At 52.9% G+C, this 17009-nt stretch overlaps 1 protein-coding gene across 4 annotated transcripts; it reads right to left on the bottom strand.

Moving 5' to 3' along the window:
- Positions 1-641: 641 nt before the first annotated feature.
- Positions 642-16937, bottom strand: EIF4E1B (eukaryotic translation initiation factor 4E family member 1B). Of its 4 annotated transcripts, none has more exons than XM_055285091.2 (8): positions 16536-16937; positions 5090-5187; positions 3988-4169; positions 3519-3614; positions 2814-2877; positions 2004-2117; positions 1730-1869; positions 642-1379 (listed from the first exon to the last, which is right to left on the bottom strand). In XM_055285091.2, exons 1-8 carry the CDS (start codon positions 16786-16788, stop codon positions 1265-1267), a joined length of 1062 nt encoding a protein of 353 aa, XP_055141066.1. In that variant the 5' UTR covers positions 16789-16937; the 3' UTR covers positions 642-1264. The 4 variants fall into 4 exon arrangements, with proteins under 4 accessions (XP_055141066.1, XP_055141067.1, XP_055141068.1 ...); XM_055285092.2 differs by having other exon boundaries at positions 16549-16639; XM_055285093.2 differs by having other exon boundaries at positions 16562-16634.
- Positions 16938-17009: the final 72 nt, after the last annotated feature.

Raw genomic sequence — 17009 nt, 5'->3', positions numbered from 1 at the left:
TCGCAGCCCCGCCTTCGGCCAGGCCCCGCCCCCGCGCTGGCCGCCGCCGCCGCGTTTCCCAGCGTCCTGCAGACGCGCCTGGGACGCCGGCTGATGGCGCTGGAGGCAGCTGGCGTGTAGAAGCCTTGCTTCCCCTGCTAGGTACCAGCGCCATCCCAATCACCAGCCTGCTGTTGGAGCCCATCCCAGGGGAAGGTTAACTGCTGCTCTGGCGGGCGGATGGGGAAGCTAGTCCGGATTGAGTTTTTAACACGTGCAGGACGTTTTGTCATTGTGGAGTCGCATCAGGCTCACCTCCACCCAGCGGAAATTCAGCTCTACTTATCCTGGCTCAAACTCAGGCCAAACGAAGGCCTGGGCCTTGGTGCCACGCCGGCTGCGCCCTGCCAGGGGCATATGCCCCAGAAACCTGGCTCAAGCCCCCTTGGTGGCTGAGTTTCCCCAGCCGCACCCCCCGTCCTCCATACTGGCCTGGGTCCTGGTCAGGCTCCTTGGTACCCAGTGATCTCTCATGAGCCCCTGTAAGACAGGACAGGGGCAGATCAAAGTTTGGGGGAACCTGAATCTTACTCCAGTTTGAAGCCCTCTTAAAAAGAATTCCAACTTCGCTCAGAAGTATTTATTTAAAACAGGAACAGAGAGATGCTTAAGCTTTTATTATCAAGTTTATCCACTTCTACCAGAACCTTGGTGAGGCCTAGCCCAGCATCCCCCCCACCTCCACTTCAGTCTGGCCCTGAGGCAGGCAAGGCCCAGACAGCCCTGGTCACAGATGGGGAGAAGGGGAGCGGCCTTGCGAGGCTCTCTCAGTCCTCAGCAACCCACGTATCCCTCTGTACAAGTGATGGCGTTCACCCTCCAGAGTGTCTGTGCCCTTGAGCCCCCCACCCATGGAAGAGTCCGTCTCTCAGGCCACCTCGCCCCCTTCCTGGGTGGAAACAAAGTAAACGCTGGACTATGGGCTTCTCCGCCTACCATAGAGCCCTCCTTCCCCCACATGACTCACCTCACCCCCAGGAGTTTCCTCCACCCTGCTGCTGTCCTGTGGCCCCAGGACAAGCTAGGTCCTCAAACTGCCACCACTACCCCCATCTGGCCCCTAAGGCCCAGGCCCCAACTCATGTTAAAGAGTGTTTGCATTCCTGTTCACTTGAGGACAAGTAAGCATTAGGCTGTCTGATCCCCAGTCCCACCCCAGCCCCCAAAGTAATGAGGCTCAGGTGGTGGCTGTCCCATTACATAGGAGGGGTGCCAAGGCCCCCCCTCACACCACAAACTTGTTCTTGGCTAGGGAGTTGCTCTTGGTGGCTGTGTCTGCATGGGCCTGGTACCCAATGATGGTCTTTGGGGAGAGGCCCAGGCGCTCTTTGTATACACGCCTGCAGGTGCGGGGGGACACAGAGGAAAAGAGACACAGGTAGTCATCAGAGGGTCCTAGAAATAACTTAGGCCACCAGACTCCTACCCTCATTCTGGCCACAGCCACACCTGTTGTGTCTTACCCATGTGGAAACCCAAAATATGACCCCCTTAATGCAAAAGAGAGCTGCACTGCCGTAATAGAAAGTGAGAAATCTGAACACCAGACGCTTCCATACAGGTGGGCAAGGCAGAAGGGAGAGGGGCTATGGAGACTTTCAGAGGTCTCCCTTGCAGGCCAAGCCACCTCCACCCACCTTCCCTCTAGAAGAGACCCAAGCCCCCACCCTGTGCCAGAGACCCTCCTCACCCAATGTGCAGCACACCCATCTGGTTTTCCGCCTCCCTCGTCCACACAGCGATCTTGTCTCCCTTGGTGCGGATGTTGACGACGGCCCCACATACCTCCCTGCTGTGTTCCTCAAAGCTCTCCCCGATCAGACACAGCAGCTGGACCCGAAGTAGGGAGTTGTGAGATCACCGGCTGGGACATAGGAACTGGCCTGCCATCCTGGAGACCACTGCCACCCTGAGACCCACACAGCCCGTCTCTTCCTCTGGGGACCCCTCCTCCTCCAACTCACCGTCTCCAGCCACAGCCGGTCCAGCTCAATGTGGCGCTGCTGCTTGGCCAGGCTGACCAGCCAGCGGCCACCCCGCTTATTCCTGCTGTCCTCCCACATGGGCTCGATGCCATCCTGCAAGGCAGATGGCAAGTCAACTGCCTCCCTGTGTTCAAAGGGAAGTGGGGACCCACCTACCATCCTGGCCTTATCCGCTCTCTGCTGAGGCCCTAAGTAGGCCAGATTCTCTTATCCTCCTTCCCTCAGTTGCAAGCAGGTTCCACCCCCAGCCACTCAGCACCCCCGACAGACAGCACTGGTCACCTTGTATAGCCTTGTGTATGTGCATGTCTCTTTTACTGAGTTCCTTGAGACAAGCGTTCAAATGGGGGTGGATTAAGGAAGCCTCAGGGGCAGACCCCAGTGCAGGCAAGGGGGACATCCCGGGCTTGGCTTCATGGTTCCCAGGCAGGGCAGAAGTCACCTGGAGAGATCTCTAAACACAATGTCAGCCCTCCAGGGATGGGTGTGGCATCAATGAGTGTCCTCAAGCAATTCTCATGCCCTTCCCTAGTTAAGGAGCCAGGCCAGAAATCTCTCCCACTCCCTCTTCCCCTTTCCGCCTCTTAAGGTCCTCCAAGGTGCGGCTTGGGCCTGACCTACTCTGTCCAGGCCCTGTAAGAGCATTTCCTCCAGTCAGAAAGTGCAACTCTGCTGAGAGGTGGCCCGTAGCTCCCCACCCCCACCCCTCTGAGGGATTAACGCCGTGGAAGCCGGGAGGGATCAACCCCTTGTCCCTTTGCAGGAGGGAAAGAGGAGAGCAGAGCTTACCTTGAACAGGGCATAGTCACAGCCAGAGGAGAGCTTGCTGGCCAGCTGGATGTGACTGTATAGCCTGGACAGAGCCCCCCGCCCCATGCCAAAAGTCAAGGCTTTTTAGGGCCTGGTTCCAACTGGGTTCAGCCCTCCCAACTCCTCATCAGACCCCATGGCCTCCAAGCCTTTGCTTACACTGGCCTGCCACCTGGGATTCCACTCCCATTTATCCAAACTCTCAAGACCCACCTTTTCCACAGAGCCTTCCCAGTGAAGGCTGAGCCAACCCCTGGGGAGGGTTTTGGAGCCCCTGACGCTCCCCCCTCCAGCTACAGCCGAGGCCTTCTCGCCCTCCCTAGGGCTTGTGCAGCCCTTTTCAGACCCACTCCCGTGAGCACCCAGACGCTGAGGCAGCCGAGTCCTCCCTTTGCAGCTGAGACAGGTTCAGAGAGGGGAAGGAGCTTGCCCAGGTCACAAAGCCCCGAAGTGGCTGAGTCAGGGTCAGCTCCCTGCTTCTCCTGCTCCCCAGGCTCTCGCCCTGAGCCCAAAGAAGGTGGTGGGGTTGGGGGTGGTTGTGCCCTACACCCCCTGGGTGGAACCCACCAAGCCCCAGCCCTCACCAAGGCTGAAAGGCCCCAGGGAGGGCTGACTCAACCCGGAGAGAGGGATCCCAGAGCTCAGAGCCCCCCATCTCTAGCCCCACTGGGGACAGACACTTACGCCCAGAAGTCCTCCACAGTGTCCACCTTGGTGACCAGGTGCAGGTTATCCTGCCAGGCCCGGCTGCGATCATTCTTGAAGAACCACAGAGCCCACCTGGTGGGGGAAGGGGGAGGTAGCCAGGAGGAAGCAGAGAGCCCCCAAGTCCACCCCCGGGACACCTGGACTGACAGGGAGGACCCTCCCCTTCGAGGGCGAACTGGGAAATGAGATTTGGGGCACAGAATTCCCCTCTCAGGTGAATGAAACCATTTGTCCTGAAGGGCAGGGGAGGAGTGGGGGTGTTTGACCCACAGTCTCTTCAGGGTTACGGCTGGAGGGGCCAACAGGGCCCAAGGCTTAGGTCAGCCTGGCCTCCCACGGATGAAGAGCTAGGGCTGAGAGAGGAGGGGTTGCCCAAGGCCATGCTGCCAGCACAGAGGCTGGCCTGAAAGCAGGGGGCTGGTTCCGCCCGCAGGCTCCTGCCTACCTGTTCTGCAGGGGGTGCAGCTCCAGCTTGACCTCCACGGGTCCCCCCGTCCGGGCCTTCCCTCTCGGAGACAGCAAAGTCCTGGGAGAGTTTGGAGACTTTTCTCCTGTGGGCGTCCTCCCTGCTGCCTCCTCCTCCTCCTCCTCCTCCCACTCTCGGATTCCACCCTCAGCTTCACTCACCTGAGCCAAAAAAAGGAGTCAGGATGGGTTGTGAGCTCTGGCCCTGGCTGTCCCTGTGCCCACCCTGCCCGTCCGCTGCTCCAGGAGGGGAAGGCAGGGGACTCACAAGGCCCGCAGTAGCCATGCCCAGCTCAAACTCCATGGAGGACCCAGCATCTGAAAAGCCCCCAGCTACCAGCTTTTAACCCACCAGCACCTGCCCCGCCCACCTGGGGCAGGGGAGAGGGCGGGGCCATGATGCACTGGGGTAGAGAGGCCAGCCTGATTACCTCAACAGCAAGCGTTTAGTGAGTGCCTTCTTCATGCAGGCCTGGGGCTGGGGAAGCAGCTGTGACCAAGCCCCACACCATGGGGGCCAAGACATGAAGGTAAGGGTCAATGTTTGGAGCCTGCCTGAAGGGACAGCAAGGTCTGCATCCCGTGGAGGGCGACCCCAGAATGTGAGGTGGACGGCCCTGCAGATGGCAGAAGCAGAGACACTGACATGGCCGTGGAGCCTTCTGGCACCATCCCTATCCTCACATCAGAGCAGGTATTCATCTGGTCTCTGGAAGCACCTGAGTTTGTTTGTTTTTAAATAAAATATTCTTTTGACTAGAGATGAAGGGATCTCGCTATGTTGCCCAGGCTGCTCTCAAACTCCTGGGCTCAAGTGATCTCCCATTTCAGCCTCCCAAAGTGCTGGGATTACTGGCATGAGCCACCATACCCAGTGGCATCTGGGTTTTTTAAAAGTTTAATCATCTGCCAACATTTAGACATAGGGGGTTTTATACTAAGATTCATACTTTTGGTTTCTCTTGAGAATTTGGAAAGGTCCTCCTGGACCCACTGCCTCACAGGCCCCCAGTCCCTTTGGAGACACATGAGGCTCCCCACAGCCCCCCCCTTACCTCCTGCCCCACCTGAGTGTTCTCTACCTGACATGGATGGTGAGGTAGCCACACAGCCTGGGTTCCAGTCCTGATTCTACCCTGACCGCAGCCAAGCCTGAGATTCATCGAGTCAGTTTCCCCATCTGTAAAATGAAAATGTTAATCAGACACAACTCAGAAGCTTGTTGAGGGTATTAAATGATACAGAACACATAGAACCCATAGAACAAGGCCTGGCTCGTGCTCAACAGAAGTCAGCTGAGGGTTCTCCCAGGTTGGGGAGGGTGGGGACTGGGATGGGGAAGGAAGGCGGGGAAGGTTTGGATACCCTTTATCAGCCTTCTGAACGACCCCTTTTCTGTGGAGGCTGAAGCCTCCCCAAGTCCTTTAAAGTTTTGCCTCCTCCCCTTGGGCACTTTTAGGGTCCCGGACGTATAAAAGGCCCTGCTCCTCCCTCACACCTGGGGGGCTCGTGACTCTCTGGAGCCTGAGTGTTTGCTCAGCCCATATCCTTAAGCCCTGGTACGTGCTAGGCACGGCGTTAGGTGCTGCTACGGTGATGAGTGAAAAACAAGCGGGCCCTGTGCTCAGGTTTATGAGATTATGCATCCATCAGACAATCTGTGTCGTCACAAACACAACCCACTGAAGGAAAGGGATTCGGGGATGGGAGAACCTAAAAAGTCCACAATCCAAGCTGGGGCTTCAGGGCGGCAATTCTCAGGTGCGCGTATCAGAATCACCTGCATAGCTTGCTTGCTCATCACACGCTGCTGGGCCCTGTCTCAGAACTTCTGACTCCTTAGTTCTGGGCTTGGGCTTGAGGATGTTTCCATTTTGTTTATTTATTTATATTGTTTTGAGGCAAGGTCTCACTCCAGCTGCCCAGGCGGGAGTGCAGTGGTGCCATCTCGGCTCACTGCTGTCCTGACTTCTCAGCTCAGGTGATTCGCCCACCTCGGCCTCCCGAGTAGCTGGGACTACAGGCATGCACCACCACTCCCAGCTAGTTTTTTTGTTTTGTTTTGTTTTGTTTTGTTTTGTTTTGTTTTGTTTTGTTTTGTTTTGTTTTGTAGAGGTAGGGTTTCGCCATGTTGCCCAGGCTGGTCTTGAACGCCTGGACTCAAGCAATCTGCCCACCTCGGCCTCCCAAGTGCTGGGATTACAGGCGTGAGCCAATGCACCCGGCCCAGGATGTTTGTATTTCTAACAAGTTCCCAGATGCTGCTGGCCAGGGATCCCGTTTTAAGAACCACTGAGAAGAAGCTCCCTGAGAGGTGGTATTTGAGCTAAGACCTAAAGCATGAACAAGAAATAATAGGAAATAATTAACTGGGTCGGGGAGGGTGTCTCTGGGAGTGGGAACAGTATGTGCAAATGCCCTGGGGCAAAGGGAACGTGGAATACCAGGGGACGAGAAGACAGGCCAGTGTGGGCGAAGCTAAAAGGGGAAAGAAATGGGTAAGCCTGATCCTAGGGGGCAGTGGGGAGCCACTGAGCATTTCGAGTGTGTACAGACTGGCTGGGGAGGCAATCAGATATGCTTTTCAGCAGGTTCTCTGGATTGCTGTGTAGGAAACAGAACGCTGTGGCTGCAAGCAGGTGTGGGGAAACACTGACTAGGATGCTAATGTAGCCGTCCAGGTGACAGATGGGGCGGCAGAGAAGATGGGGAGATGATGACCTCTCAAGGGGTATGTAGAAGGAAAGCTCAGTGATATTTGGTGATAGGCCCTGGAGGGGTGAAGTACTGTGTCCCCCTTATCTATTGCTGCACAACAAACCACCCCAAACTTAGTGGCTTAAATGATAATCATCATTTATTATGCTCACAAGCGTGCAGCGTGGGCAATGCTCAGTAGGACAGCCCAGCTCTCCTCCACAGGGAGGTCAGCTAGGGTGGCTTACAGGTTGGGGCTGGAGTCATCTGCTCACTCACACGTGGGGCAGCTGATGCCAGCTGTCAGCTGGAGCCTCAGCTGGGGGTGCTGGTCAGGATGGCTCTGCGTGGCCTCTCCATGTGGCTGCTTGGCTTCCTCCCGGCGTGGTGGCTGGGTTCCCAGAGCAAGCATCCCAAGAGACAGGAAGCAGAAGCTGCCAGTTTCTTAAGGCCTGGGCCTGAAACCTGGCACCGCATCAGACCCACTCTATTCTACTAGAGTCACAGGCCCAGATTCAAGGGAGGGGACATACTGCCACCTCTCAGTGGGAGGAGCATTGAAGAAACTTGACAGAGGGAGCACTGGAGGAGGACCAGGCTGGGAAGAGATCACGAATCTAGATATTTTTGTTGTTGTTTTGAGACAGGGTCTCGCTCTGTTGCCCAAGCTGGAGTGTAGTGGCATGATCATAGCTCACTGCAGCCTCAAACTCTCCTTGGCTCATTCTCCCTCCTCAGCCTCCCGAGGAACTGGGACTACAGGTGCACACCACTATGTCTGGCTAATTTTCAATTAAAAAAAAAATAGAGATGGGGTCTCAATATGTGGCCCAGAATGGCCTCAAATCAGCCTGGGAGGGTTCAAGTGATTCTCCTGCCTTTGCTTCCCAGAGTGTTGGGATTATGAGTGTGAGCCACTGTGCTGGCCAGGAATCTAGATCTGATGAAGAAAAAGGAAGGAAGGGCTCTCCCCCAGTAGCAGGCATGGTCTTAGCTACCTTACAGCTGTGGCCCAGAGCCCAGCATGGAATGACCCTCCCAGCCACAGCACCCCTTCCCACCACCTCCCACAGCTTCCAGCCTGGGGAAGCCCCTGGAGTCTTGGATTGAGGTGAATAAGGAGAGACCTTAAGAGCAACCCCCCAACCCTACAGACGTCCTGGCCCCTCCCTGAGGCCCTTCCAAGTCTGTCTATGGGAGACATCTTCATGTCGGGAATGAACCAGCAGGGGCTCTTGAATCCCAGCCCTACCATCCTGTTCCTAAAATATCTTGAATCTGCCCATTCCTCTCCCTCCCAACTCCCCTGACTCCAGGGAAGCTGGCTCTGACCTTGGCTGCCGCATGAGTATTTCCCGACACTCCATTTGCTTCCACTCCTGCTTTCCTACAGAAAGTTCTCCAGGTTCCTCGAGGGGATCATTTAAAATATTAATCTGGTCACGTAACTTCTTTGTTTAAAACCCATGCCAGCTGCGGTGGCTCATGCCTGTAATCCCAGCACTTTGGGAGGCTGAGGTGGGTGGATCACCTGATGTCAGGAGTTCGAGAGTAGCCTGGCCAACATGGTAAAACCCTGTCTCTACTAAAAATAAAACAAACAAACAAACAACAACAACAACAAAAACTAGCTGGGCATGGTGGCAGGCACCTGTAATCCCAGCTACTCAGGAGGCTGAGGCAGGAGAATCGCTTGAATTGGGGAGGTGGAGGTTGCAGTGAGCCGAGATTGCACCATTGCACCCCAGCCTGGGCAACAAGAGTGAAACTGCATCTAAAAAACAAACAAACAAACAAAAAAACCTCCGGGACACCCAGGATGTGATCCCAAGTCCAGGTCCTGGGCTTGCAAGGTTCTCGGGCGATCCAGCCTCCCATGCCCTGAGCACATGGAGCCTCCAAAAGGCCAGATTTGTTTCTGCCTCAGGGCCTTTGCACTTGCAGTTTCCTCTGCAACTTTTTACAGAACTTCTCCTCGTCCTTCTGGGCTTGGCTCAAATGTCACCTTCTCAAAGAGGCCTTCCCTGACTGCTACCCTATCTAGAGAAGAACGCTCTCCCCCACGCCCTCTAACTCATCACCCTGTTCTATTTCCTTCTTAGCGCTTAGCACTACTTATTCGTTTATTCATTCAAAAAATAATGATCTACCAATTACTTTGTGCCAGACACCATTTTAGGCTCTGGGGAGCGCAGCTGTGAACAAAATGGATGGTTTCTCCTCTTTGCATCAGAAGACCCTAGGACTAAGCCCTGGGACCTCTTCTCTGTTCTGTCAGTACTTGCTGTGTTGTGCCCTTATCCAGTAATGGGCATTAAATGTCATTTAGACGGTGACATGCTTAGCCGCCACCAGAAACCCGGAGGAGCATATCCAACTGCCCGCCCGACAGCTCCATCTGGGTATCTAATGTGCATTTCAGAGCTGAATCCCAAAGCTGAATTCCTGACACCTCCTCTGCCCCTCTCCAGACTTGCTCTTCCAACCGTCTTCTCCACCCTTCCAACTGCTCAGCCGAAAACGTTGGAATGGTCCTGGGGCTCTGTCTTTCTCACCTGTTAGCACATGCCATGACCAGTTCTCCCTTCAAAACATCCAGGACCCACCCACTTCTCTTGATCTCCATTGCCACCATCCCAGCCCAAGTGAGAGTCATCCTGCCTGTGTGATGGTGATGGCCTCTGAACTCGTCCCCAGCTTTCACCCTTGCCCAAGAATAGTCCCCTCCCTGCTCCCTACACAGCAGCAATTAGAATGAAATCTGGATCACTCCGTCCTCTGCTCACAGCGCAGGAGCCCACAAGGCCCACCTCTCTCCAGCCCTCCTCTCCCTCCCTCTGCTGAGGCCACAGTGGCCTTCAGTCATGCAGATCTTCAGATGTGCCAGCCACCTCCCGCCTTAGGACTTCCAGAGGCTGTCCCCTCACTTCCTAACCTCTCTCAGGGTAGGCGATCCCTGCCCATCCATGTGACTGTCCAACCCCCCTCAGCCCCAGTGCACCAGTTCCTCCGCTTCTCCTCCCTCACTGCCCCCAGCATTTGTCACCTCCTGACACACCATATATTTTACTGATTTATTTTACTCATCACTTGCCTTCCTCAAGGTCCCCAAGCCTTTTTTATTTTTTATTTTTTTTTGAGACAGAGTCTTGCTTTGTTGCCCAGGCTAGAGTACAGTGGCACGATCTCAACCCACTGTAACCTCTGCCTCCTGGGTTCAAAGGACTCTCCTCCCTCAGCCTCCCAAGTAGCTGGAATTACAGGAGCACATCATCACACCTGGATAATTTTTGTGTTTTTAGTAGAGACAGAGTTTCGCCATGTTGGCCAGTCTGGTCTCGAACTCCTGACCGCAGGTGATCCGCCCACCTCGGCCTCCCAAAGTGCTGGGCTTACAGGTGTGAGCCACCGCGCCCAGCCCCCAAGGCCTCTCTTGTTCACAGCTGTGTCCCCAGGGCCTACGACAGCTCTGGCTTATGGGAAGCACTCAGAAGTCAGAGGGAGCAGGGAGGATTGGCCAATAGATTTAGCAAAGTGAGTGTCGCTGATGATTTTTACAAGAGCAGCACAGTGGAAGCGTCTTTTGTGGTTTGTAGTTGTGAATTGTCTGCCCCATCCCACTCGAATGCTGAGTTCCAGAGGGGCAAGGGCTTCATTGGTCTTATTTCCTGCTGCGTCTCCTGTACCTGGAATGATATCGGCACCCAATAGGCACTCAGGGAAAACTGATTGAAAAGAACAAAGGCTAGTGACTTTCCCTCTCTGGGTATCAATTCCTTTATCTGTAAAATGGGAATGAAAATGCCTGCTTTGAAGGATTGCTGTGAGGACGTCGTGACGCGATGGATGGAGTACTTGGCGCGTTGTAGATGTTCAGTAAATGTCCCCGGTTCCCCTCCCTGTTCTCAGCTTCCCGTCCTGCCTGCCCTGAAGGACTGTGAGGCCTCTGGACAGCAGGAATGTTGCTAAAGTTTAATCTGCCAGGCGCCACACACAGAGTTACAAAGGCACATCTGGATTTTTGCAGAACCCAGGCGGGGCTGGGATCCCCAGGATCCACTTAAGAGAACTCTCTGCTCCAGCTGCTCCAACCAGGATCTTCTCTAAAACCCTTTCCCACCTTTTGCCATGTTCCCTTCCCAGAAGCTTCCAGAGTCATTGACCTTAGTACATTCCTAGGAAGGGGACAGGAAGAGAAGAACGGAAAGGCCCATTTCCTGGGGAAAGAGAGAACAGAAACAGTGAGAGGTCCTGAGGACTCGCAGGTTTAGGGACTGGCCACTGGAGGCCCACGAGACGGAGCTTTGCCACCCCATGCTCTGAAGGGTGGTACGGGTGTGTGGCAGGGGAAAGGATCCATCCTGCTAGAGAATGGTGACCCAGTATCCATGCCCCCTTCTTCTGAGGGAAGCACATACGGAGCAAGAGAGAAAAATGTAGCAAATGTTAATAATTGGTGAATCTAGCTGGGAATGGTGGCTCATGCCTGTAATCCCAGCACTTTGGGAGGCTGAGGCGGGCAGATCACCTGAGGTCAGGAGTTTGAGACCAACCTAGCCAACATGGTGAAACCCCGTCTCTACTAAAATACAAAAATTATCCGGGCATGGTGGCGTGTGCCTGTGGTTCCAGCTACTCAGGAGGCTGAGGCAAGAGAATAGCTTGAATCCGGGAGGTGGAGGCTGCAGTGAGCCAAGATTACACCACTTTATACCACTGCACTCAGGCCTGGGCAACAGAGCTAGACTCAGTCTCAAAAAAAAAAAAAAGAAAGTAAGAAAAAGACAACTGGTGGCAGGTATTCTTTTTACCCTACCTCTCCTCTTCCTGCTGTCTGCATCAACATGATGGCAGGAGCTGCAGCAGCCACCTTGGGCCATGAGGATGAAATTCATGTACTAAGAATGGTGCACCAGATAGGTAGGAGTCTGGGTTCCTGATGACTGTGAGGTCATCACACCACCTGTGGACTGCCCACCACTGGACTTGTTTAAGTGAAAGAATAAATGCCTGCTTTGCCTAAGCTTCTGTGCTAGCAGCCAAACGAACTTCCTGCCTGACTCAGAATTTAACCTATTTTCTGTTACCTGGACACTCTGGATTGTCCCACCTGCTAGGTGGATCCCTTGCAGGTTCCCTTGCAGCATTCCCCTTGCTGGGAATGCTCACCACCACTTGTAAGGTCTTTCTCATCTTTCAAAACCCAGCTCGAATGTCACTTTCTCCTGGAGGCTGTCCCTGGCTGCCCCTTCCCTCTTTGGGCTCACTGCTATTCAGTTCCCCAACCACCTACTTGCTGCCCATCCATCGCAGACTCTCCACTGCTGGTCTCCTTCAGCCTCCCTCTAGCATTTATCTAGTCGACCTCTATCCCCAAGGTCTCTGTACACTCTCTTCAGCTTCTCTTTCTTTCTCACTGCCAGAGCCTTCTCAGTCTTTCTCCAGGTTCCTCTGCTTCTGGCCACCCCAAAGTTTGCAGCACCTCAGGAGTCTGTTCTGGGCACTCTCTTCTTTTCACTCTCCATGCACCCCTGGACGATCACACTCAGCCCTATAGCTCCAGCCACCACCTCTATGCTAATGACTCCAAACCCAGTGGGGCACTGATCTCACTTGGCTCACAGGAACAATTGTTAAAACTTCAGGAATCTGGCTGGGCAGGGTGGCTCAGCCTGTAATCCCAGCACTTTGGGAGGCCAAGGTGGGCGGATCACGAGGTCAGGAGATGGAGACCAACCTGGCCAACATGGTGAAACCCCGTCTCTCCTAAAAATACAAAAATTAGCCATGTGTGGTGGTGGGCGCCTGTAATCCCAGCTACTCAGGAGGCTGAGGCAGGAGAATCCTTTGAACCTGGGAGGCAGAGGTTGTAGTGAGCCGAGATCACGCCACTGCACTCCAGCCTGGGCATCACAGCAAGACTCCGTCTCAAAAAAAAAAAAAAAGAAAGAAAGAAAAAAAAAAACTTCAGGAATTGTGTGAGCCAGTTGTTAAAGCCATTACATTGTTAAAAATTAAATTATATAGTTATAATTAAATTATGTTAAAAAACATAGATATACTCAAAACGCATAACTTCCTAGTTATTTTACTATTATTTGTGCTCTTAAGGTTATTTTTATCTACGTTATCTATCTCATGAAAATTCTAGATAACTGAACCAATTTTCTGTTCAATGACATCACACTGACAGCTTGGAATCAACTGTGGTGGGAGTATTTTACCCCAAGGACACTGGCAAACTACAGATCTAGGTGTTCCTTCCCGCCTACCCTTTTCCCGCCCCAACCTTGGAGAGCCATTTGTGCCATTTGTTAAAGAATTCTGAGTACACCGTGGCTCAAATCTGCGCCTGCAGCCAGCCTGCAGTGCTTTCCTGAGCTCTGGGCTCCGACACCCTAGTGTCTGCTGGACACCTCCTCCAGTTTGTCTGTCATTCCCCCAGACAAGCTCATCATCATCCCCCCACCAAGCTGCTCCACCCCCTCGATGCCTATTTCATTTTGCAGCAGCATCACTCACCCCGTTGTCCAAACCAGAAACCTGGGAATCTTCCTCGACTTGTCCTCCTCCCTCTCCCATAACACCTAGTAAGTGACTCCCAAGTGATGTTCACCTCTCTCCTTCCAGCCCCGCTCCAGCCTCACCCGGGCTTCTGTAGTTCAGGCGTCCTTGTCCCTCCTCTGGAGTCTGCCCCAGCCTCCTACTGATCTTTCCATAGCCAGCCTCATCCTCCTCCAACCCATCTCCGTTTGGCCCCATAAAATGCAAACCTCATTAGGTCTCTTTTTTTTTTTTTTTTTTGAGACGGAGTCTCGCTCTGTCGCCCAGGCTGGAGTACAGTGGCGCAATCTCGGCTCACTGCAAGCTCCGCCTCCCGGGTTCACGCCCGTTCTCCTGCCTCAGCCTCTCCGAGTAGCTGGGACTACAGGCGCCCGCCACCACGCCCGGCTAATTTTTTTTGTATTTTTTAGTAGAGACGAGGTTTCACCGCGATCTCGATCTCCTGACCTCGTGATCCGCCCGCCTCGGCCTCCCAAAGTGCTGGGATTACAAGCGTGAGCCACCGCGCCCGGCCCATTAGGTCTCTTGTGCTTAAAATCCTTCAGTGACTTCCTGTTTCCTGTGATCTGAAGTTCAGACATGCTTCATTTCATCTTCTTTCTCCCTTCTTCCTTCTCCCCGCTCCTCCATCCTCCTTCATCTTTCTTTATCTCGCACTCTGGCATCAGGAGTTCTTAATCCCAAGCCACAGAAATCACTTCTGGGTGATTTAAGCAGATAAGGAGTTTATTAAATACTGGGCAGCTCATGGGCCAGGTACAATGGCTCATACCTGTAATCCCAGCACTTTGGTATGCTGAGGTAGGAGGATCATTTGGGGCCAGGAGTTCGAGACCAGCCTGGGCCACCTAGTGAGACCCCCATCTCTACAAAAAATAAATAAGTAAATCACAAACAAATACCCCGTCTCTACAAAAAATAAATAAGTAAATCATAAACAAATAATAAATATTTTTTAAATTAGCCGGGCATGGTGGCATGCACCTGTAGTCTCATCTACTGAAAGGGCTGAGATGGGAGAATCACTTGAGACCAGGAATTTGAGGCTGCAGTAAGCTATGATTGACTGTGCCACTGCACTCCAGCCTGGGTGATGCAGTGAAGCCTTATCGCTTTAAAAACAACAACAACAACAAACTGGACAGCTCAAATAATCTCCAGGATAGCTAGAAAATCCACGTTGGAGACCACACAGCCTGAAATGATGCCCCAAATCCCACTACCAGGCAGACCTATGAAGAATGCCAATGCCATGGCTGGGCGTGGACAGTGCAGCTTGTCCTGTTAGTGTTGGACACTCCCACAGTGAGTGTCACTGCTGCCAATGATCCTTGGCAGGAGCTGCCACCACCACTTTTCCACACCGGAACACACCCCTCCCCCCCCCACCCTCCGCTTCCCTGCTGCTTCCTGGGACTAGCTTCAGGTCCCAAGTCTGGAGCTGCACCTGTCAGTCACATGTCCTGGCTGCAAGGAAGACTGAGAAAGCAATTATTTGTCATAGTCATCTCTCAGAGGGGAAGGTGGGTTCTGCCTCAGAAGGTAGGGGACCCCTCTAAACATGGGAAGGGGGCAATTCTAATGCTGAGAGACCAAAAATAATTACAGGTACCCTCCATGCTAGTTCTTAAAATAACACAAGTAAAATACTATCCAAGGGAAAATAATCAAACTGCACCAGGAAGGAAGGCAATGGAATGTGAAACTTCCTTCCCTGAACCCTCTCAGTCCCATTTCCTAGGTGCAACTCCCTTTAACAGTTTTTTCAGAAATTATTACAGAGGTGTGGCCAGGTGAGGTGGCTCATGCCTATAATCCCAGCACTTTGGGAGGCCTAGGTGGGCGGATCACTTGTGGTCAGGAGTTTGAGACCAGCCTGGCCAACATGGTGAAAACCTGTCTCTACTAAAAATACAAAAATTAGCCGGGTGTGGTGGCACATGTCTGTAATCCCAGCTACTTGGGAGGCTGAGGCAGGAGAATTGCTTGAACCCTGGAGGTGGAGGTTGCAGTGACCCAAGATTGCACCACTGCACTCCAGCCTGGGCGACAGAGGGAGACTCCATCTCAAAAAAACAAGAAAGAAAAAAGAATTGTATATCTAGCCACAAATATGTGTATGTTTGCATATAAGGTGTCTGTGTATAATATATACACAGTATATATAAGTATGTACATGTTAGTATATAATATATATTTGACATAGAAAATTATAAATACTTATACATAAAATATAATTCCCTTTGTATCAAAATTGGCTCATTCCACACATTCCAGTTTGGCACCTTGCTTCTCACACTTAACACCACATCTTGGCACACTCCCATGTCAGCACACATGGGTCTAGCTCATCTTTGCCAACCATAGTGTGGCATTGCACTGGGTTGACGTGCCACAGTTAACTAGCTAGTCCTGTACAGATGATCGTTTAGATCATTTTCAGTTTTTCACTACAAAAAAAACATGCTACAGTGAACATCCTTGCACAGATATCTCTGTGCGCATGTATGACTAGAGTCGCACGGGATCAATTCCTGGAAGGGGAGCTGTTGGCTCCAAAGGCACATGCATTTATGCTTTTGGTAAACACTGCCAAATTGCCTTCCAAAATGTCTGCGCCAATTTGCAGTTCTACCAGCGGCCTGTGAATGTTTTTTGTTTGGTTGGTTGGTTGGTTGGGTTTTTTCTTTTTTTTTGCAGTCTGGCTGCTGGTGGCCCCCTCACCTAATTACCTGTTACTTACACACCCTGCATTTCTGGCCACAGTGCCTTTGCCCATGCTGTACCGCAGCCTAAAATTCTCTTTCTCCCTAGGCTGCTCGATGAAATATTCCCCTTCCTGTCAGGCCACAGTTCAGATGTCACCTCTTTTTTATGTCCTTTCCTGACTCCCCTAAGCTGTCAGAGTCCCTTTCCTCTGGGATACTACAGCTTCTTGGGCATAATTCTATCATAGCACCAACTGAGGGCCTACTGTGTGCCTGGCATTCTGTGATCATTTTGACAGTCCCCACCATAAGCACACAAAAAACTGGTTTTGTTCTCCACCTCCCTCCGTCCTGGCTGTCCAGCTGCGCTGTCTTTTGTCAGCACAGTCCTGCCTTGGAGCCTTTGCACTTGCACTCTCTATGGATCTTGTCCTCACCCATCGTGGTGTCATGATGCCTCTCTGGAGTCTCTGCTACAATTCACCTGCTGGTAGAGGCCTTCCCTGACCACCCTGTCTCAAGCACCCCTCCTCTAGTCCCCGTGTTACATCACCGTTACCTTCACAACTTACAAGCTGTAATGACCTTGTTGCTTTCGATGTTGATCCGTCTATTTTCTGTCCTGTCTTCCACCACTGAGCACACGAACACACACACGTACAAACACCCCCATGGTAAGCTTCCCGAGACCAGGAACCTTGTTTTCCTTTTCCGCTGCCTCCAGCCTTAAACCTGCACCACTGGTCTAAGCGCTCAGTAAACAACATTCGTTGAATTAACCATTCCTGTTTTACAGAGGAGGAAACTGTCATTCAGAAAGGAGAGCCGAGTAGCTCAAGGTCCCACGGTTAATAAAAAGCACAGCTGAGATTCGAGCCCAGCAGAACTCCAAATCCAGTCGCGTGATTTCTTCCCCACTCTTCGCACGCCGCATTGTCCCCCTCCCCCACCTCCCGACAGACTACGCGAGTCTTACGGCCGGGGCCCCCAGGCGCGCGTCCCGGGCCCGCCCCGGGAGGCTCATCGGCTACGC

This window comes from Symphalangus syndactylus, chromosome 7 (genome assembly GCF_028878055.3).
Source record: "Symphalangus syndactylus isolate Jambi chromosome 7, NHGRI_mSymSyn1-v2.1_pri, whole genome shotgun sequence".
NCBI lineage: Eukaryota > Metazoa > Chordata > Mammalia > Primates > Hylobatidae > Symphalangus > Symphalangus syndactylus.
This window is presented reverse-complemented; position numbering and strand designations above follow the sequence as displayed.